The 23,415-nt window shown below is 37.6% G+C and overlaps 1 protein-coding gene and 1 non-coding gene across 4 annotated transcripts in view; both read left to right on the plus strand.

Annotated features, from left to right (window-relative positions):
- The window catches only part of HAUS6 (HAUS augmin like complex subunit 6), a 39,313-nt gene extending 19,590 nt beyond the window's left edge, over positions 1-19,723 (plus strand). For 2 of the 3 annotated variants that reach the window (XM_055577959.1, XM_055577960.1), the window contains exons 12-17: positions 6,392-6,473; positions 12,929-12,995; positions 13,306-13,491; positions 15,374-15,509; positions 17,080-18,123; positions 19,578-19,723. In XM_055577959.1, the coding sequence (XP_055433934.1) occupies positions 6,392-6,473; positions 12,929-12,995; positions 13,306-13,491; positions 15,374-15,509; positions 17,080-18,123; positions 19,578-19,639 (1,577 nt within the window). In that variant the 3' untranslated portion in view covers positions 19,640-19,723. Of the gene's footprint in view, positions 1-6,391; positions 6,474-12,928; positions 12,996-13,305; positions 13,492-15,373; positions 15,510-17,079; positions 18,124-19,577 lie in introns of those variants that run through there. The other variant, XM_055577962.1, reaches the window with a different exon arrangement.
- On the plus strand, positions 12,714-12,847 carry LOC129651930 (small Cajal body-specific RNA 8). Its single transcript, XR_008714422.1, has one exon. It is a non-coding gene; the product is annotated as a small Cajal body-specific RNA 8 (non-coding RNA).
- Positions 19,724-23,415: the final 3,692 nt, after the last annotated feature.

The following is a 23,415-nucleotide window of genomic DNA, read 5'->3' on the forward strand; positions in this document are numbered from 1 at the left end:
TCATTTCCCCTTCTCCCAGACCCTGACAAAGACTAATATACTTCCAGTCTCTGTGAATTTGCCTATTCTGGATATTTCATGTAAAGAACATCATATAATAGGCTTATTGTGTCTCCTTTCTTTACTTGCACAGTTTTTACTTTGCACAATCTTTGTATTGTTTCCACCATTTGGCTACTATGAGTAATGCTGCTATTAATATCCATTTATAAGTTTTTGTGTAGAAGCCCACAATTTTTTAACATGAAAGAAGGATACCTAACCATTGCCTGTTTCTGCAGTTGAGATTTTTGCTTTAAATGTGTAGTTTTCTTTGCTGAACCATTTGAAATGTTAACACTTTACTCTTAAGTGTTTCAGCATGCACTCCCATGAAAATAAGGACTTTTTCCTGTTTAATTGCCATTAATTTTATACTTAAAGTTAATAATAGTTCTATAATATCTCATCCAGTTTCCTCAAACATCATACCATTGTCACACCTCAAAGTTAATTTCTCTGCAGTATCTAATAGCCATTTCATACTTAGTCTCCCCAATTGTCTGCTGCTTGTGTACAAGAAATTGTTAACTGGGTTCAGTAAATGTAAGGTAGATAGGTAGAGGAATAAGTGAATAAAAAATATTGGAATATGTAGCCAGTGAGGAGTAGGTCACAGTGGAGTTCAGGCAGGTATTTGATCATGGCAGCAGTCAGCACAGGACTTAGGAAGAAAAGGATAACCACAACTAGCATAGGTGATTTGTTTTGAGAGTCAGGTGTATGTGAGGAGGACACTAACTGGGAAACATCATAGACCAGAGAGCACGGGTCAAGGATAAGAGCCAGCAGAAGTGTAGACAGAAAAGACTGCATAGTTTGATGAATGAAGACTTTCAGATTCAGAGCGTTATTTATGATGACAGAATTACTTTGATAGTTCTTGACATATTTGGTTGGCATTATGTTCTCACTTCAGCTTGGAAGGGGCCTTTTTACTCTTGGCATATTTAGTTTGAGTGAAAGTTGCACAGTCGTGTCCAACTTTTTGCGACCCCATGAACTATAGCATGCCAGGCTTCCCTGTCCATCACCAACTCCCAGAGCTTGCTCAGACTCATGTCCATTGAGTCTGTGATGCCATCCAACCATCTCATCCTCTGTCGTCCCTTTCCTGCCTTCAATCTTTCCCAGCATCAGGATCTTTTCCAGTCAGTCAGGTCTTTGCATCAGGTGGGCAAAGTTTTGGAGCTTCACCTTCAGCATCAGTCCTTCCAGTGAATATTCAGGACACATTTCCTTTAGGATTGGTGGTTTAATCTCCTTGCAGTCCAAGGGACGCTCAAGAGTCTTCTCCAGCACCACAGTTCAAAATAATTAATTCTTAGGCACTTGGCTTTCTTTATGGTCCAGCTCTCACATCCATACTTGACTATTGGAAAAACCATAGCTTTGACTAGACAGACCTTTGTTGGCAAAGTAATGTCTCTGCTTTTTAATATGCTGTCTAGGAGCGTCATAGCTTTTCTTACAAGGAGCAAGCGTCTTTTCATTTCATGGCTGTAGTTACCATCTGCAGAGATTTTGGAACCCAAGAAAATAAAGTCTGTCACTGTTTCATTGTTACCCTACCTATTTGCCATGCAGTGATGGGACTGGATGCCATGATCTTTGTTTTTTGAATGTTGAATTTTAAGCCAGCTTTTTCACTCTCCTCTTTCACTTTCATCAAGAGGCTCTTTAGTTCTTCGCTTTCTGCCGTAAGGGTGGTATCATCTGCATATCTGAGGTTATTGATATTTCCCCTAGCAATCTTGATTCCAGCTTGTGTTTCATCCATACTGACTTTTCACATGATGTACTCTGCATATAAATTACATAAGCAGGGTGAAAATATACAGCCTTGACATACTTCTTTCGCAATTTTGAACCAGTCTGTTGTTTCATGTCCTGTTCTAACTTTTGCTTCTTGACCTGCATACAGATTTCTCAGGAGGCAGGTCAGGTGGTCTGATATTCCCATCTGTTTAAGAGTTTTCTACAGTTTGTTGTGATCCACACAGTCAAAGCCTTTGGTGTAGTCAATAAAGCAGAAATAGATGTTTTTCTGGAACTCTCTTGCTTTTTCTGTGATTCAGCAGATGTTGGCAATTTGATCTCTGGTTCCCCTGCCTTTTCTAAGTCCAGCTTGAACATCTGGAAGTTCACGGTTAACATACTCTTGAGGCCTGGCTTGGAGAATTTTGAGCCTTACTTTGCTAGTGTGTGAGATGAAAGCAATTGTGCAGTAGTTTGAGCATTCTTTGGCATTGCCTTTCTTTGGGATTGGAAGGAAAACTGACCTTTTCCAGTCCTGTGGCCACTGCTGAGTTTACCAACTTTGCTGGCATATTGAATGCATCACTTTAACAGCATCATCTTTCAGGATTTGAAATAGCTCAACTGGAATTCCATCACCTCCACAAGCTTTGTTCGTAGTGTTGCTTCCTAAGGCCCACTTGACTTCGCATTCCAGGATGTCTGGCTGTAGGTGAGTGATCACACCATCGTGGTTATCTGGGTCATGAAGATCTTTTTTGTACAGTTCTTCTGTGTATTCTTGGCACCTCTTAATATCTTCTGCTTCTGTTAGGTCCATACCATTTTTGTCCTTTATTGAGCCCATCTTTGCATGAAATGTTCCCTTGGTATCTCTAATTTTCTTGACAAAATGTCTAGTCTTTCCCATTCTATTGTTTTCCTCTATTTCTTTGCATTGATCCCTGAGGAAGACTTTCTTATCTCTCCTTGCTATTCTTTGAAACTCTGCATTCAGATGGGTATATCTTTACTTTTCTCCTTTGCCTTTAGCTTTTCTTCTTTTCTCAGCTATTTGTAAGGCCTCCTCAGACAACCATTTTCCCTTATTGCATTTCTTTTTCTTGGGAATGGTCTTTATCACTGCCTCCTGTACAATGTCACAAACATCTATCCTTAGTTCTTCAGATACTCTATCAGATCTAATCCCTTGAATCTATTTGTCATTTCCACTGTATAATCGTAAGGGATTTGATTTAGGTCATAAGGAGCTCATGATATGAGCTACAGTCAGCTCCCAGTCTTGTTTTTGCTGACTGTATAGAGTTTCTCCATCTTCGGCTGCAAAGAATATAATCAGTTTGATTTCGGTATTGACCATCTGGTGATGTCCATGTGTAGAGTTCTCTCTTGTGTTGTTGGAAGAGGGTGTTTGCTGTGACTAGTGTGTTCTCTTGGCAAATCTCTGTTAGCCTTTGCCCTGCTTCATTTTGTACTCTAAGGCCAAATTTGCCTGTTATTCCAGGTATCTCTTGACTTACTAATTTTGCATTCCAGTCCCTATAATGAAAAGAACATCTGTTTTGGGTGTTAGTTCTAGAAGGTCTTGTAGGTCTTCATAGAACTGTTCAATTTCAGCTTCTTCGGCATTACTGGTTGGGGCATAGACTTGGATTAATGTGACATTGAATGGTTTGCCTTGGAAATGAACAGAGATCATTCTGTGGTTTTTGAGAGTGCACCCAAGGACTGCATTTTGGACACTTTTATTGACTATGATGGCTACTCCATTTCTTCTAAGGGATTCTTGCCCACAGTAATAGATATAATGGTCATCTAAGTTAAATTCGCCCATTCCAGTCCATTTTAGTTCTCTGATTTCTAAAATGTTGATGTTTACTCTTGCCATCTTCTGTTTGACCACTTCCAATTTACCTTGATTCATGGACCTAACGTTCCAGGTTCCTATGCAATATTGTTTTTTACAGCATTGGACTTTTCTTCCATCACCAGTCACATCCACAACTGGGCGTTGTTTTTGCTTTGGCTCCGTCTCTTCATTCTTTCTGGTGTTATTCTCCACTCTTCTGTGGGCGCCTACTGATCTGGAGAGTTCATCCTTCAGTGTCGTATCTTTTTGCCTTTTCATACTATTCATGAGGTTCTCAAGGCAAGAGTACTGAAGTGATTTGCATTCTCTTCTCCAGTGGACCACGTTTTGTCAGAACTCTCCACCATGAGCCATCTGTCTTGGGTGGCCCTACACGGCATGGCTCATAGTTTCATTGAGTTAGACAAAATTTCCATTACTTTTTAGAAATCACATATAAGTGAACCATATAGTATTTGTCTGTCTCTGACTAATTTCACTAAACCTAATATTCTTTAGGTCCATCCATGTTGTGGAAATGGCAATGTTTTACTCTTTTATGGCTCAGAAATATTCATATAAATATCCATTATGTCTGCATGGGTGCTGTGTTGCTTCAGTTGTGCCCGACTCTTTGTGATGCTATGGATTGTAGCCTGCCAGGCTCCTCTGTCCATGGGATTCTCCAGGCAAGAATATTGGAGTGGGTTGCCACGTCCTCCTCCAGGGGATCTTCCCCACCCAGGGTGTGAACCTGAGTCTCCTGCAGCTCTTGCATTGCAGGTGGATTCTTTACTGCTGGGCCACTGGGGAAGCCCAAAATACCCTTTATATATATATATGTGTATACACACACACACACACACACACACACACACACACACACATATATATACACACATATATATGCACATTTATACCACTTCTTCAGCCAGTAATCTGTTGATGGAGACTTGGTTTGCTTCCATGTCTTAACTATTATAAATAGTGCTGCTATGAACATTGAGGTGCATGTGTCTTTTCAAATTAGAGTTTTTGTTTTTTCTGCATATATATCCAGGAATGGAGTTGCTGGATCAAATGGTAGTTTTGCTTTTAGATTTGTAAGGAATCTCCATATGTTTTCTATAGTCGCTGCACCAGTTTACATTCCCCTGTGTAGGAGAGTTCCCTTGTGTCCACATCCTCTCCAGCATTTATTATTTGTAGATTTTTTTATGGTAGCCATTCTAACCAGTGTGAGGTTGATATTGTGGTGTTGATTTGCATTTCTCTAATAATTAGCAATGTTGAGCATCTTTTCGTGTGTCTATTGACTATCTGTATGTATTCTTTGGAGAAATGTCTTCTTTACTTAATGAATGATAGATTGGTTATAGGATTCAAGATCAAGACTAAATTTTTCCTTGAGACTTTGATAATATGCCGTCATTACTTTCTGCCTTCTTTTTGAAACATTTGCTGTCAGTCTAATTGTCATTCTTTTGTAGGTAATTTTTGATCTCTGGTTGCTTTTAAGACTTCCATTTATTTATTTTTTAAAAGAGTTTTCTATCTATCTATTTATTTATTTATGGCTGCATTTGGTCTTTGTTGCTGTGTTGGCTTTCTCCAGTTGGAGTGAACAGGGGCTACTCTTTGTTGCGTAGCACAGGCCGTAGGGCACGTGGGTTTCAGTGGCTGTAGCACATTGTCTCAGCAGTTGTGGCTTACGGGCTCTAGAGGGTGGGCTTAGTAGTTGTGGGACACAGGCTTAGTTACCTCACGACATGTGGGATCTTCCTGGACCAGGGATCAAACCAACATCCCCTGCATTGGAAGGCAGATTATTAACCGCTGAACCACCAGGGAAGCCCTGGAATGTTTTATAAATAACAGAAACTACATCATCATTAGTAGGTTATTGAAAATGTTAAAAGGTGGCATTATGATGAATTAAAAGAAAACTTTACAATACACATTGGTTTCTTATATAGTAACACTTTGGACATGTATAAATAATCTTTCAGAATCAAACATGTTGAAAGAAGAGGAGCTCCTGGAATATCCTCTGAAATGTAGCCATGACTTCCTTCAATTTTATTTCCTGTTATGCTTCTCCACTAGATATATGCTATGCCCTGGCACACCAAATGTGCACCTTATTCTCCTAGTACTTGGCTTCTTCATGTTCCCTACTCTGGACCAGGTGCCTTTCTGCCTTCTTGCATTCTGTGTGTACTTGTATTATAATACTGTAACAATGTGTCATAATGCTTTTCTTATCAATAGTCTCTCCTATACTGATTTCTTGAAGGCAGGTCTCCATTAAAATTTTTTTTCCCCGTTGTTAGTACTGCAGTGACATAATTATTAAATGGTATGTTGAAGAATAAATACATAGCAGTTGATGTTGTAGATGCTGGGTTAAAATACGCTAAGTACTATAACTTTTTGGCTGGTTTATTTGGTAAGTGCATTGTGTATGTACTTAAACATGAAACATGGCTATATATAATACTAGGGAATTGTGGATTGTCCCTTTTGGGGAAACTTTATGTGAGCTGTCTTTTTAGAAGAGCCTATTGTACAGATTCTCCATCACTGTCATGTGTATTACTTTATAGTTAATAATTGAATAATTATCTTTTCCTATTAGCATTTATATTATTTTTTTATTTTCTTCTGTTTAGAACTTAAAGAGAGCTCTAAATATTAGAATGTACAAGCATAATTAAAGAGTAATTAATTTTTCTATTCCTTTAGTTACACCTAAGCAACATATCCAGGAAAATAATTGCAGAAGAGCAAGTGATACACTGGAAACTAAATCTGATCCACCCAACAGGTAAAACAGATTTGATTTTTGTATTGATTATTTTTCCTCTTCATTAATTTTAGTTCCATCTTCAGTCAGTTTTCAAGCTTCTCTAGTATGGGATAGCTTATAACTTTTTTCTCTTAATCAGATGGTGTTTTCCCACTGTGGATCCCCTTTTTCTGGAAAGATTCAACATTTCTGATGCATGGGCATTTTTTTCCTCTTCTATTCTTATCTAAATGTCAAGACTCAGGGGGATTACCTAATTTTTGAAGAGAAAGATATATATGAGAATTATCTAATACAGGTTTGGGAATTTTTGCCTTTTTGTGTCTGTGAACTTTGAAATCACTTGTTGACTGTTGACTAAATAAACCCAAGTGTTTAGGGACTTCTGAAGTTACCTAGATGGTGGTTTTCAGTCTGTGTTCTGCAGCTCCCTCTGATGCTGTGGATGAGTCAGACTTAGTCTGTGGCTGTTTTGTCCTTTGCCATTTCAACCTGAGCAGCTTACTTTTATCTATATTGTATATTGGGGTTTTATATGCCATTTGATAAAAAGAGTTTTATGCTTAAAAATTTTTTTGGAGTGAAGACTTCTGATTCAATCTAATCCCCAAGTTTAGCATGATTAAGCTGAACCTAGTTAGTTTATTGTAACTAACTATTAGTAGTCTTATTTTATTGCCTTTTTTTGTGTATTATTCTATTTTGGCCCTTAAATAAACTGACATCAGATTATAAAAACAAAAATCTCTAAATGTGTATATGTTTCTCCTTTAATAAACATTATTAACTAGCAGTCAAACACAGACATGCTAGACAGATTCTTTTTTATTGTTTTTTTGATTACCATTTGATTTAAATAGGTGTCTTTTAGTTCACTTTCCCCATGTTAATGAGGCACAGGTATGGAAACAAAATACTTAGAATAATTCTAAAACTAAGACTCTAAATTTTAAGTGACTTCAGGCCTCCTGCATTTTGTATGCTCTTCAGTTCAGTTCAGTTCAGTTCAGTCGCTCAGTCGTGTCTGACTCTTTGCGACCCCATGAATTGCAGCATGCCAGGCCTCCCTGTCCATCACCATCTCCTGGAGTTCACTCAAACTCATGTCCATCGAGTTGGTGATGCCATCCAGCCATCTCATCCTCTGTCGTCCCCTTCTCCTCCTGCCCACAATCCCTCCCAGCATCAGAGTCTTTTCCAATGAGTCAGCTCTTTGCATGAGGTGGCTAAGAGTTTCAGCTTTAGCATCATTCCTTCCAAAGAACACCCAGGGCTGATCTCCTTTAGAATGGACTGGTTGGATCTCCTTGCAGTTCAAGGGATTCTCAAGCATCTTCTCCAACACCACAGTTCAAAAGCATCAATTCTTCAGCACTCAGCTTTCTTCACAGTCCAGCTCTCGCATCCATACATGACCACTGGAAAAACCATAGCCTTGACTAGACAGACTTTTGTTGGCAAAGTAATGGCTCTGCTTTTCAATATGCTATCTAGGTTGGTCATAACTTTTCACCAAGGAGTAAGCATCTTTTAATTTCATGGCCGCAGTCACCATCTGCAGTGATTTTTGAGCCCAAAAAATAAAGTCTGACACTGTTTCCACTGTTTCGCCATCTATTTCCCATGAAGTGGTGGGACCAGATGCCATGATCTTCATTTTCTGAATGTTGAGCTTTAAGCCAACTTTTTCACTCTCCTCTTTCACTTTCATCAAGAGGCCTTTTAGTTCCTCTTCACTTTCTGCCATAAGGGTGGTGTCATCTGCATATCTAAGGTTGTTGATATTTCTCCTGGCAATCTTGATTCCAGCTTGTGCTTCTTCCAGCCCAGTGTTTCTCATGATGTATTCTGCATATAAGTTAAATAAGCAGGGTGACAATATACAGCCTTGATGTACTCCTTTTCCTATTTGGAACCAGTCTGTTGTTCCATGTCCAGTTCCATGTTGCTTCCTGACCTGCATACAGGTTTCTCAAGAGGCAGGTCAGGTGGTCTGGTATTCCCATCTCTTTCAGAATTTTCCACAGTTTATTGTGATGCACACAGTCAAAGGCTTTGGCATAGTCAATAAAGCAGAAATAGATGTTTTTCTGGAACTCTCTTGCTTTTTCCATGATCCAGTGGATGTTGGCAGTTTGATCTCTGGTTCCTCTGCCTTTTCTAAAACCAGCTTGAACATCTGGAAGTTCTTGGTTCACATATTGCTGAAGCCTGGCTTGGAGAATTTTGAGCATTACTTTACTAGCATGTGAGATGAGTGCAATTGTGCAGTAGTTTGAGCTTTCTTTGGTATTGCCTTTCTTTGGGATTGGAATGAAAACTGACCTTTTCTAGTCCTGTGGCCACTGCTCTTAGTAAGTTACAATAAACTAAAACACCATTGAGTTCAGTTCAGTTGTGCAGTCGTGTCTGACTCTTTGTGACTCCATGTATTGCAGCACGCCAGGTTTCCCTGTCCATCACCAACTCCCTGAACTTGCTCAAACTCGTGTCCATCGAGTTGGTGATGCCATCCAGCCATCTCATCCTCTTTCGTCCCCTTCTCCTCCTGCCTTCAATCTTTCCAAGCATCAGGGTCTTTTCAGTTCTTTGCATCAGGTGGCCAAAGTACTGGAGTTTCAGCTTCCGCATCAGTCCTTCCAGTGAATATTCAGGACTGATTTCCTTTAGGATTGACTGGTTTGATCTCCTTGCCATGCAAGAGACTCTCAAGAGTCTTCTCCAACACCACAGATCAAAAAACACCATAACCAGAGTCAAAACTTAAATGTGAAATTATGCTATTGGCCGTTTGCTCTGCAGTAATTTTCTGTTCATAGACGGTCAGGACTACTTGTGAAAGAATTTTATTTATGTTTTTAGATATGGATGTGATGTTGATTTTCTAAGTACCTAAAGAAATATAATGAAATATTCAGTGAAGACCTGGTATTGAAGAAACTAAAGTTATTGGGCTTGCTAATTTTACCCTCTTATCACAATTGTTCTTAAAGCATGCCTCTTAGAGGGAAATAGTTGGTGCTCTCAGTCTCAGTTATTTTTTCATGTCTTTTCTTGAGAGAACAAATTAATTTTGATTAATGTCTCTTGCTGGACTAAAAATTAATGGAGTTAGTAGATTAATTCACAAATCTGATTTTATTTTTGAATAACATGAACCTTAAGATTCTTTCTTGAGGTAGAATTTTGTACTAAGATGTACTATCAGAATTCTACAGGAGCCAGACACTTAGCCCTTAAAAATTTAATTCAAATAGAATTCTCTTAAAATTGGAAAAAGTTGTTTTAAATAATTTCAGTTCCTCATTTATCCTCTTTCAAGCTCCTGGAGCTTTTAACTGTCTTTTGATACTTAATTTTACTTATAGGTTGGGATATTAAAAGAAGGTAGAGGAAGGCTTTTGGTGATGAAGGATAAATGCTTAATGGGAAATGAAAATTTATTACTGCTTAATAGAAGAATAGAAGAGAGATGAAGAGTTGAATTACTGAGATGTAGAAGTAAAATTTCTTCTCAGAATTGTTTATTAAAAAAGTATTTTGTAATGAAATGTTTCATGTGTAATGTGGGTAGATTGCACTTAAAGAAATACCCCTTTTTGGCATATATACAGCTGTTACACTAAATATTTATAGAGGCATCATCTTACATCAGTGTCACTGTAGTTAATTGGGAAATTCATATGTGAAAATGGTTAAGCTATTCAGTTAAAAAACATGAAATGAATGTAGTTTTTAGAGTAAGTGTGTTGTTTTACTTTTCACAAGTACTAAAATATAAGGAGTCTTCTCCATAAATCTCCTGGCTTGGTTTTGATCAGAGTGATGGAGGCTTCACTATACCTACAGTCAGAATTCAATTGGTGATGCCTTTGCTGCACACTGTGCATAGTACCTTTCTTTGCAATGGTTTCTGGAAAGGAGGGTTCAGTGATATTTCTAGTGGTGGTGATGCAGTTCTTCTAGACCTTTACACTCTAGAGTTTCTCCTTTATTGCATTTCAAAGGTAGGGCAGTGTGATATTGCATGCATTCCAAATAAACATCCTTAGACTTAGAAATTGAATTCTAATCTCATTTTATTATTTCCTTCTTCTTTAATTATTTCTGTGTTAGTTGTAGGCATATTGTAATAACAACAACAAATGAAAAATTTAAAAAACTAGCTAAAATTTCTAACAAATCACTTTTCAGATTCTTTCCCAAGTACTTTTTAGACTTTACTTATAATTTTAGTTCTAATCAAAGCATGAATATAGTCTTGTATTCTAAAATACAAAATTTTCTCAACATTATCATAGCATAAATACATTTTATTAAGTTTGTGTATGTGTTTAACATTATATAACCACTTAAAATAGCTTTGTAATATTTTGTTTATTTTTAGACTTTAGGTTTTCCTTAAAATTTTACTATAGAAAGCATGTCTTTTTTCTTTTGGAAATGTTTTTAGGGTAAATTTCCACAATGGGATCAGTACCCTTTTTATCTGGATTTCTTGGGCCTCAGTTTTGGCATGGCAAGTGGGTAGAGAGTAAGGACTGAGCCAGGGCTCAATTCAGTTTAAAGTTGAATAGAGATATTAGCAAGACTAACAGCATGTTGCCACTTCCGAAATGAGAGAGAAGACGTATAGAATGTGGTGTCATTTTTCTCTCTTATGAGACTCTGCAAGAATGATTCAAATAGAAAAATTTGGTGGCATCTATAGAACCTCATCTTCAAGTGGCATTTATTCATTGATCAATCCATCCATTAATCAGTTACATATATGTGTGGTACTACCAAGTGCCAGGCACTGTTAGGACTTGGGAATAGCCTTTGGTAAGACATAGTCTTTGTCCTTAAGGAGCTCACTAGTCTTTTGGTGGCATCTTAGTGGTGTTTGTCCATACCTTGCTGGCCCTGCTTTAAAGGGCTTTCTGATCATTTTCATGTCAAGTTTGGTGAAGAATTTGGATGAAGTCACGCTAAATAGTAATTACTCATCTTTTGCTCTAAATATCTAGATCATATCCTGTCAAGACAAAGTTGAGGCTTGAGCAATTTCAGTGATTTTTGAATTATGTTTGGAAGGTAGATTTCAAGAAGGGCACATTTGAAAAAGTTTGAAAAGAATATTTGCTATTATGTAAAATATTTGCAAAGCTGTTTGTACTTTTCTATGAACAGAAAGGAAAAAATTGGTATGCTTGATGTTGAAGGTGGTAATCCTACCTTTCACTTTACCTGTGAAGCTTTTGGTCAGTGAGCAGACACAATCCGTGATTGAATTTGAAAGCACTTTCAAGATGAAGATAAATGATTAAAGTTATCATTACTTTGAAGGCTTAAAAAATATTTAATACCCTCTTTTGTAATTATAGTGAAAAGATGTGTAAGGTTTTCATGTTTACCAAAAGGGGCAAGAGAATCTAAGAGATTAAGGAACACTATGTGTAGATTACGTGCTTGGATGCTTAGTCACTTCAGTCGTGTCTGACTCTGCAACCCTATGAGCCATGACCTGTCAGGTTCCTCTGTCCATGGGATTCTCCAGGCAAGAATACAGGAGTGGGTTGCCATTTCCTTCTCCAAATCTGACCTGAGACAAGCCAAAACGTGTAGAATAGGACTTCCCAAGTGGCTCGGTGGTAAAGAACTCACCTGCCAATGCAGGAGACAAGAGATGCTGGTTCGATCCCTGGGTTGGTAAGATCTCCTGGAGGAGGGCATGGCAACCCACTCCAGTATTCTTGCCTGGAGAATCCCGTGGACAGAGGAGCCTGGCGGGCTACAGTCCACGGGGTCACAGAGTTGGATCCAATTGAAGTAACTTAGCATGCGCGCAAGTGTAGAATGTCACAAATTAAAGTTTTATGACTTTACTATAATATATTGGCCATAAAAAATTCAGCATAAGAGAAATTGCTTTTGGACCTGAAATATCCAAAGAAGCTTACAGTTGCTGCTACAGTGCTTCTGTTATCTGAAGCCTGAAAGAAAGTGAAAGTGAAGTCGCTCAGTCGTGTCCGATTCTTTGCGACCCCATGGACTGTAGCCTATCAGGCTGCTCAGTCCATGGAATTTTCCAGGCAAGAGTATTGGAGTGGGTTGCCGTTTCCTTCTCCATGGAATCTTCTGGCAATAATGTGATTCTAGTTAACTGAATTTGTTTTTACCCTGTACTCAAGTTTCTGAGTGTTCATCAAGTCATCTAACCTGTGTAAAAAATGCTGTTGACTTAAAATACATAGTGGGTAAGGAAAATATTCAATTTGGGAGGCTGATACACAAATTGGGCTGAAGTACTGCTCTAATTGTCACTATACCTCCCTAGAATAATACACTGCCTTTTGATGACCGGGACGAATTGAGAGAAATCGTAACGGACAGATACGGGGCAGACAGTTTCTTTACAATATTTAGATATATCAAGTGAATGGAATTCTTTCTTATTCATAACTTGGATTTAATAATATTTTTCCTTTTAGCCCTGCTTCTTTCCCGTTACAGCCAGTTCCACCATTAGGTGGAGACATTGTTACATTACTTGAAAAGGTACGTTTTAAAACAATTTAAAATTAATTCTGACCATAATTATTTATGATAAAATATTCTTTACTTTTGTTGATATCTCAAATTAAATTTGTTTTCACACTTCCCTGTTTGTGAACATTATGTACCACTCCTATTTATATATTTTTTACTACTTCTAAATGGGAATATTGGAATTTTTAAATTGTGTCAGTGAACATAGTTTTTATAGTAATGTTAACAACTTTTTATGGGTTCATGATAACTCTAGAACCTCTAATAAAGATCAGGTACCATTATTAAGTTTTTAACATTACACATCTATCTTTTTCAGGACACAAAGTTGATAACTCTTAGAGAGAAAAATGAAACAGTTCCTAAGAAAACACCAGAATTTAATGTAGAAGACTCTTCATCATCAAATAGTGCAAAGAATACAGATAGTAGTACGTGTGGAGGGTCTCTGCCAGCTAAAAAAAGCAATCCATTCCAGAAGGAGCAAGATCGTCTGGTAGAAGAGGTTAGAAAAAGATTGTAATAAGTATACTGAAATATGTTATTTTCTTGATGGTGTTGGGGTTATAAGTGAAGTATAGTTCATTATTGATTAGGGGTATTTTTGGAAAGGAGGTCACAGATAATAAAAAAAGCAAAGTTTATCCTCCCCTAAAGTAGGAAAGATATAATGAAGTAAACTTACTTAAGATTACATCCATGGTTTAGAACCCATGTCCCATTCTATAACTATCCAAGAGTGTTAAAATAATATATGTATAATATTTTTTGAATTAATCATTATATAAATTGTTGAATAGATAACACCCAATTACTATACTTTATTAAAATACTCTGTTGTCTATTTCTTAGCTGAGCTTCCTCTGTTTTTGAATTTTAGAACAAAGGCTGTATAATATATATTATCACTAAGCAAAAGTTTTGTCCTGCTTTTTAAATATTTCAGAAGTGAATAAATGCATGATTGTTTATGATCTTGGTTTTCTTAACCAGCTCTGTTCCTTAATACTTTTCTACTTTTCACTGGTAAGTGACCATATACTACTACTAATGCTGAGTATTAGAACTCAGTTTACATAAATTAAATGGCTAGGCTATTCTATAATGTTATTTTTATTACATATTTCCCATTGTGTGAATTTGGATAAATAGCCAGAAAGTATATCAGCTGTTTTACATTCCTGAGCAACTGAAAGAAAATTTTGATTTAGTGCATATTGATTCATTCATTGTTTCATGGTCTCTAAGTATTTTTAAATCTCTAAAATTTTTTGTTTCTCTGTATTAGCTGATTGACTCTGTACTAAAGAAAAGATGGTTAGTCATTCTTTTTTTCTTTCCTGATATGGGAGGAAAGGCACATTTTTTGGCTAAAAGAATTGATAGTAACAGTGGTATGAGAAGGGATGGAAGAGGACAGTCCTAACATCTCATAAAGCTCTGAAAAGTGAAATTAATTCTAATAGTGTTTATGACAGGGCTTCCTTGGTGTCTCAGTGGTAAAGAATCGGCCTCCCGATGCAGGAGACGCGGGTTCAATCTCTGGATTGGGAAGATCCTCTAAAGAAGAAAATGACAACCCACTCCAGTATTCTTGCTCGGGAAATCCCACGGATAGAAGAGCCTGGTGGGCTACAGTCCGTGGGGTTGCAAATGAATCGGACACAACTTAGTGACTAAACAACAACAATAGTGGTGTTTATGACAAGGAATATTTAGTGTTAGAATTCTAAGAAGCCATCTCTTTTCATGGAGGAGGGTGAAATGGAGTCAGTTTGATTATGGTTGTAGGCAGTTTCTTTTTTAGGAATCTCAGGGCACAGAGATTTTAATTTGCTTATTTTTGTTTCCTGGTTTTATTAAAATTTAGTATAGAGTGCTATTTTCATATTGTACACTTTTCTCTATTTTAAAAATATATTCCTATGTTTTGTTCACTAATTTATGTCTGATGGTGAGGTTACTGAGAAAGAAGTATGTTGTCACCATAATGTACTCTATTAATAGAGGTGCTACTGTTCAGTGGACTTTAAGAAGAACCTGTATGCTTTAGAACTGGTCATTTTAGCAGATATGGAATTGTGACGCTCATAAGTGTGGCATATAGCTCAGATCACTGTAGTCAGAACTATCTATGTCTAAATCTTTCCAGGTATAAAGATTTATCTTTTTCTCTATGTAACAGGATATTCATTTAAGATAAGAAGGGAGGAAATGGGTTTGGGGTTTGATTTCACCTTATAGGATTGTGCCTATATAGTCTGTATGAAGTGTCTGGGAGCTACATTGTTGAGCTTATTTTTGTGCATGTTGCTGTTATTATGGCTTTTGTTGTAGTCTACCAGTGGGTTTTATATTTTTGATTTACTTTTTCTTTTCTGTTTTAGGTCGCAAGGGCAGTTGTATCTAATTCACCACAGCTCTCTGAAGAAAAAGAAGTAAAATTAGAGGAACTAATTGACTCTCTAATTTCTAATCCATTCTTAACAAGGAGTCAAATTCCCCGAACTCCAGAAAACTTGAGTAAGTTAATAATGCTTTTGGTCACTTTTCTTTCTTAGACATACTACTGTTAGAACCATGGTCTGACAGATCTTCTGAAATTCATTTTAAAATTGTTTTCTGTATCTTTCAGTTTAGTGGCATTGGCTGTATTTGTTTTGATGTGGGGGACTTTTACTGAAATACTGTGAGCACTGTCACTCATATGGCAGTCCTTCAGCAGTATTATTTTGCCCTGATGACTATACAGTTTTGTGTTTGTTGTTTTACTTGGCTTTTTCCTGGAAAATATTTTAGTTGATTACTTAATAGAATCCTCTGCCTCCACATCTGATTTGTGATCAACATTTATAGAGTTTAGTTGCTAAGTGGTGTCTGACTCTTTTGTGTGACCCCATGGACTGTTGCCTGCTAGGCTCCTCTGTCTATGGGATCTCCCAGGCAAGGATACTGTAGTACGTTGCCATTTCCTTCTCCAGGGGATCTCCTTGACCTGGGCTCAAACCCATGTCTCCTGCTTTGGCAGGAAGATTCTTTACCACTGAGCCACCTGGGAAGCCCACTTATAGAGTATGGAGGCCTTATTCTTCTAGTCAACAACCAGCAGCATCAGCCAAAAACTGTGTGTACAGAGATCTCATCTATTGCTCCCAAGCTTGTCAGACTCTCTAGTAGTTTCTCCTTACAACCTGTATCACATAGGCAAAGTTCTGATATTCTTGTCCTCATGTAGGCACACCATCCTGGGTGAGTGAGTAAGTGTAATTTCCATTATACTACTAGAAATGACATATTGAAAGTTAAATGGATTCAGTTCAGGTTGAACCTAGCCACTGTATAGGTTGGTGTTTTGCAAACTACATCTTGTGAACCACATCCGCCCACTGTATGTTTTTATAAATAAAGTTGTTTTGAACACAACCTTGTTCATTTGTAGGGCTTCCCTGTTGACTCAGAGGTTAACGCGTCTGCCTGCAATGCGGGAGACCTGAGTTCGATCCCTGGGTTGGGAAGATCCCTTGGAGAAGGAAATGGCAACCCACTCCAGTATTCTTGCCTGGAGAATCCCATGGACTACATGGGATTCTGTAGCCTGGTGGGCTACAGTCCATGTTGTTGCAAAGAGTCAGACATGACTGAACGGCTTCACTTTCTTTCTTTGTTCGTTTGTCAGCATATCTTTTATGGTTGCTTTCGCACAACAGTGACAGAACTGAACAGTTGCCACAGACAAGATGGTGTGTAAAACCTGATGTATTACTATTTGGCCCTTTATAGAAAAAGTTTGCTGAACCCTGGCCTAGATGGACAAGAAAATATCTTTTAAACACATGTAATTTGTATGTGCTGTGTGAAAGTATATGCATATTTCAGGAACAGCTTTTGTTTGTTGTGTGATCATTTGGAGATGTGGTTCTTTGATGTTGTTGGGCTTTGGTATATTGTGGAGCCTTGTCATTCAGCTGGCATACCTATGAACATATACTGAGTCAGCAGCTTTATCTTGAGCATGAGAAATGAAATGTTTAATTGCATGTTCTATTTGGGAATTTATTAGCAACTTGTGTTATTTCCCTCTTCATTTAATTAGTAAGTGAAATTCAGAGCTCATGGAGAAAAGCTGTTGATACAGAAGATAACAGAAGTACAGAACCAATTCAAGTGGATACTGAACGTAGAGAAGAATTGCCAGAATCCTTACCTGTGGTGCATAATCAAAAAGAGTTTAGCATGGCCAGTTTCTTGTCAGCAGCCACTGTGTCCGATTCTAGTCATTCTCGTCTGCCTGAAGAGAAAATTGTTTCAGATTGCCTCGAGTGTGTGCCTCAGAAACCCGTGGTGACCACTTGCATAGGTGAACCAACAACACAAAATCCATCAGATTTGTTAAATAAGGACATAATTTGTATGCAAGATTTGGACTGTACAACTTTACAGAACAAACTTTTAGAAACTAGCCAAATAGAGACATTTTCCCCTGCTGTAGGCAATAGAAGAAATGTGTTAGGTAGCAGTGAAGAAGATAATATTAAAATATCAGACCAATCAAAAGCTTCTTACGAAGACTTTTCCATGTATAACAGTATGTTATGGAACTGTTTTCAGGTATCAAGTGGAATTAGTTCCAGTTTTAAAGATGGTGATTTTGGCATATTACATGAAACTCTTCCAGAAGTTGGTCACGTAAGTCTTATTAGCCCCAGTAGTACAGAGGCCACTTTTAACCTGGAACCAAATAGTCCTATGCACAGTGGCATTTTCACAGAAGATGTTGTGGGAGAAAAACAGACTACTCCAGAATCAGACTTCAATTTACAGGCTACTTGCAGTGGATATGAGGCTCTGAAGAAATCTCCGTCCAAGCGAAGGGAAGAAATTTACCTCTCTAATCCTGAAATACTTGAAAGACACAAACCAGAATTGAGCCTTACTCCACAAAAGATGCAGACTGATGATATGCTTAATTTTTTGGGCATTCATGATTTGCACATTGACTATACAAAACCATCTTCACGCATGTCCCTTGGTGAAAGAAAACGGTCTCTTTCACCACTAATTAAGTTTTCTCCAGTGGAACAAAGATTAAAGACCACAATACCATGTAACCTTGGAGAACTTCTATCTAATTTAACAGGTAAGATTTAACTAGACGTGGGCATATTGACCTGTTGAAAGTTTTCTCTCAACTTCTTGTAAAAATAGTATTCAGTGACTGTTACACGATCTTGTTAATGAGACAGAATATATTCCTTATTCCTTCAGTCAGGATGAGAAAAGTGAACCCATCATTTTTATGGGTACTTTCAGAATCTCTTGTGATGAGATGATGTATATAACTTACAACTGGTATGGGACAGGGGTGGAAAACAAAACCAAAATCCTGGAACCTGTTGCTTTTGTAATACAAACTACTGAAAATAGATCTTGTCAAAATCTTCACTAATGGAAGATGGTTCTAAAAACGTTGAGAAATATCTCAAAACTTATAGCATCTATGATTTGCTTTGAAGTAATTTGATGGGGGTGTGGTGACAAGATGGGTCAGTGTACTACTTTCCTAGGGCTGCCATAGCAAAGTACCACAAACTTGGTGGCTTAAGACAACAGAAATTTTTTTGTTTCTGGAGGAAACAAGTTTTGGAGGGTAGTACTCAGGCTCACAGTGTTGGCATGACCATGTTCCCTCTGAAATCACAGAGGATGATCCTTGACTTTTCTAGCTTCTGATACTCCCAGGTGTTCTTTAGCTTGTGGCAGTGTAGTTCATCTCTGCTTCCACCTGCACATGGCATTCTCCCCTTGTGTTTTATGTACCTTCCTATAAGGATACTCATCGTATAGACTGACAGCCCATTGTGCTCCCATCCTACTCTTAACTGAATATGTCTGCAGTGACCCTATTTCCAAATAAAGCCATATTCTGAGGTACAGGGGTTAGAACTTTAACATCAGGTGCAGAACATATACTTTAACATGAGGTACAGAAGTTAGAACTTCTTTTGGAAGGGACACAGTTCAACTTGTAACAATTAGTATTAATAATTATTGAAGCTGGATGGCAGATAAGTTTTGCTCATCATAAAGAGTTAAAAACAATTGCTCTTGGAACTGTATTCAATATCTTATAATAACCTATAATGGAAAATAATGGAAAAATATGTAATATAGTATAAAATATGTATAATGTATATGTTAAAAAATATAAAATCAATATAATATAGGTAGTAAGAAATATATAAATCACTTTGTCCATCTGAATCTAATACAATATTGTAAATCACCTGTACTTCAACAAAACAAAAACTGCTCTTAAAGCATGCTAGAACAGATATAGATCTGGTAATACAGATTATAAATCATTCTGATTTGCCCATGATAATTAAACACTGGTGTGTTAAAAAGTATTCTAGGACAGATGTACCTCTGGCAAAGAGGTACCTCAGTGAGAATAATGGTAATTTTATCACAGTTACGTATTTGCCTGTGAACTTTTTCTGAAGACTGAAGTTTGCTATTACATGGAATTTGACATACTTTTTCTTTATAATGTTTATCCTTTTTTTTCTCTTTTTAAAATCAATTTTGCAGAAGAAGAAATCTTGAATAAGAGCCTTGATGCAGAAGTATCTCCATCTGACTCGACAAGATGAAGCAGTAGCCCAGTCAGTTTAACTATGATGCACTTAATTTGAAGCAATGTCATAAAATAAAAACTAATTTGCAGTTTAAATACACATGGGAAGTGTAACTGTTTTTCAAAGTCTAAATAAGTCTTAAATAATGCCTGTTAGCCTTTTCTACTGTTTTTAGGTAAGGAGAATATGTTTGGATTTTCTTGCTTTGTATGGATAGGGGGTTGAACTGTGAAGTATTAGAAAGCAAATATCAAGTTATGTGAAGCCATTTTGGTTTCTTTCTTGAGATTCTATATCATTTGAGCTACCCAGGAAGCCAGAGTAATATTGTAAGCATGAAGTAAATGACAAGGTAGTAGGCTAATTTATTATGTCCTAATTCAGTTAATTAACATAAAGAGTAGTTTTTGATGTAATTTTATCAAGTGGTTTATTTAATAGCTATTAGATATATGATTTTTCTTTTTAGGGAAATAACTTCTATTAAGTGAGGAGAGTAATGTATAGTCAAAATGACAAAGTTTAAGTTTGAGAAAGCTCAAAAGAGGCTTAATGATTATTCAAGTAGGTTGGTCCTGAAAAATGATGTTTGATAGAATAAAGTGCCTGTGATGATAGTGAAGACTGGGGTAGAAAGAAAAAAGTGGAAGATGACTAGATATTTTTGAGGGACAATAACTATAAATCCATTCAGTGGATTGTATAGCAGTTTTATGTTTAGACTAATTTAGACTTTGAGAATTTAACTCTAGTGTTTTATTTGAACAGAAAAAAGTAAAAAATTAGTCTGTATTTTTTTTTGGAGGGGCACTATTTTTGGGGGAACTAATTTGTATTGTTACTTTCCTCCTCTAAAACCATCAGTTCCCCAACTGCCTATAGAACAGCTTCAAATTAACTTGAAAAAACTGAATTTGGGGTTAAATAACTTGTTCAGTGTTACACAGCTATGTCAGTGATGAAGCTAGGGTTTAACCCTATTTTCCTTCCTTAATAAACCAACAAGACCTCTCAGAACTAAAAGGCCAAGGTGTAGGATATGGCTGCAGGAGTGGGCTTTCTGGACTCTAAATGGGAGTCAGATGTGAGGTCTCTTGTACAGTGTCCTGCCTGATTTAGTCAGGCCTCCCAGCCAAGAGAAAGGCTTGTCTTTAGCATTCAGGTGAATACATGCCATTATCCTCTGTGAACCAGGAGGTTAAGTACATGCTGGAAGGGTTATAGCACCTACAGCACCCCTGTGTCTAATGCCAGCTCTTAACCATCACAGCTTTGTCCATTTGCCAAGAAACTGGCCAGAAGAGGAGAAAAGTTGAAGGAGAGAGTTCTGGAAGTAGATGGGCTTAATAGTTCATCTTTCATGACTCATTTGGCTTATTTTCTTTTGTGTTGCTTGTTTGATCCAAGTTTGAAGGCCAGGCATGTGTGTGTGGGTGTGTGTGAGAAAAGACATAAGAAAAACACATATAATTACTCTGTTAGCAGTGGAAAAGAAAGTGGAAGAGAAAAGCTTCTCCTCAGGTGGCATATTCTTTTATTAGTTAATAGAACAAATAGGGACTCTGCAGGTCTTCAAGGAAACTGTTCTCTAGTCTTAAGAAACCCAGTACTGGTAAGCTCAAAATTAATATGTTAAGGAGAAGGTGCAGCTCTCATACTAGCATCTACAAATTGCCAGGGCCATTCCTAGATACTTAATATGTGTGCATGTTAAGTTGCTTCAGTCATATCCGACTCCTGGTGACCCCATGGACTGTAGCCCACTAGGCTTCTCTGTCCATGGGATTCTCCAGGCAGGAATACTGGAGTGGATTGCCATTCCCTTCTCCAGGGGATCTTCCCCACCCAGGGATTGAACCCGAGTCTCTCACATCTCCTGGATTGGCAAATTCTTTACCACTAGCACCACCTGGGAAGCCCAGATACTTAATAATATGTATTAGATACTTAATAATACAAATTATATCATTTAATTCTTAAACCTCTGTAAGATAGTGATATTGTACCTATTTTATAGATAATGATACCAAAGCTAGGGACCTTCTTTAAATGACTTGTCTAAGATGGACTCAAGAAATTACCTGGGATACATCTTAAAAAATGTGGATTCTGTAGGTCTAAAATGAGGATTAGAAATTTCCACTTTTAAATATGCTTCCCTGGTAATTGTTAGGCTTAATAAGAAGCTTGAGAGTCAGTGCCAGGGGATATAGATTCGCCTTTAGTCCTGGGGTATCTTAAAGAAGCTAGGTACACTATTCACACCATACTGCTTTATAGATCTTAGCTGTTTGATAAGGAAACTGTTTGGCAGAAAGTGAAGAACTAAAGAGCCTCTTGATAAAAGTGAAAGAGGAGAGTGAAAAAGTTGGCTTAAAACTCAACATTCAGAAAACTAAGATCATGGCATCTGGTCCCATCACTTCATGGCAAATAAATGGGGAAACAATGGAAACAGTGACCGACTTTATTTTTTTGGGCTCCAGAATCACTGCAGATGGTGACTGCAGCCATGAAATTAAAAGATGCTTGCTCCTTGGAAGAAAAGTTATGACCAACCTAGATAGCATATTAAAAAGCATATTACTTTGCCAACAAAGGTCTGTCTAGTCAAAGCTATGGTTTTTCCAGTGGTCATGGATGGATGTGAGTTGGACTGTGAAGAAAGCTGAGTGCTGAAGAATTGATGCTTTTGAACTGTGGTGTTGGAGAAGACTCTTGAGAGTCCCTTGGACTGCAAGGAGATCCAGCCAGTCCATCCTAAAAGATCAGTCCTGAATATTCATTGGAAGGACTGATGCTAAAGCTGAAACTCCAGTACTTTGGCCGCCTGATGTGAAGAGCTGACTCATTGGAACAGATCCTGATTCTGGGAAAGATTGAAGGTGGGAGGAAAAGGGGATGACAGAGGATGAGGTGGTTGGATGGCATCACCGACTCAATGAACATGAGTTTGAGTAGACTCCTGGAGCTGGTGATGGACAGGGAAGCCTGGCGTGCTGCATGCAGTCTTTGAGATTGCAAAGGGTCGGACACGACTGGGTGACTGAACTGAACTGAACTGAATGGAAGCTGAAGCTTACAGTAAGTGTAGACCCTAAATTGCTGAGAATCTGAAGATCAAAATACCTAGATATTAATGGATTTACAAAAACCACATTGTTAAATGAGTCATACCTGGGATAGGCTGAGAGTTTTTGGCATTCTTCCCTGTCCTTTGTATGCTACTTGTATAAACAAAAGTATATTAAATCTGTCACTTTCTTGTAAACCATTTTGATTATGACTTATTGCTTTTAGTCTCTTCCTTGTCCGTTATTGCCTGCATACATGCCTTTTGTCCTTAAGGGACTGCTTTGATCATACCATTTTGTTTAAAATGGAAAAACCATTAAAATGGTAATTCTAGAATTGAGTTAAAATTTAAAGGCATACAAGTTTCCCTCCATAGATTCATCTATTCCCCCTTCCACTATGGTCTCCCCTCTTTTTTTTTACTAAAGTGCTTTGGTCAGCATGTGTCTTTAAAAATCTTAATTCACAATTTTGAACCTGGAACATCCTAGTTTCATCTCCCAGCTTACCACAATTATATTTGTCCTTTAGAAAGTGAAAGTCTCTTAGTCTTGTCTGACTCTTTGCGACCCCATGGACTATACAGTCCATGGAATTCTCCAGGCCAGTATACCGAAGTAGGTAGCTGTTTCCTTCTCCAGGGGATCTTCCCAACCCAGGGATTGGACCCAGGTCTCCCTCACTGGAGGTGGATTCTTTACCAGCTGAGCCACCAG

This window comes from Bubalus kerabau, chromosome 4 (genome assembly GCF_029407905.1).
Source record: "Bubalus kerabau isolate K-KA32 ecotype Philippines breed swamp buffalo chromosome 4, PCC_UOA_SB_1v2, whole genome shotgun sequence".
In the NCBI taxonomy this organism is placed as follows: Eukaryota; Metazoa; Chordata; class Mammalia; order Artiodactyla; family Bovidae; genus Bubalus; species Bubalus kerabau.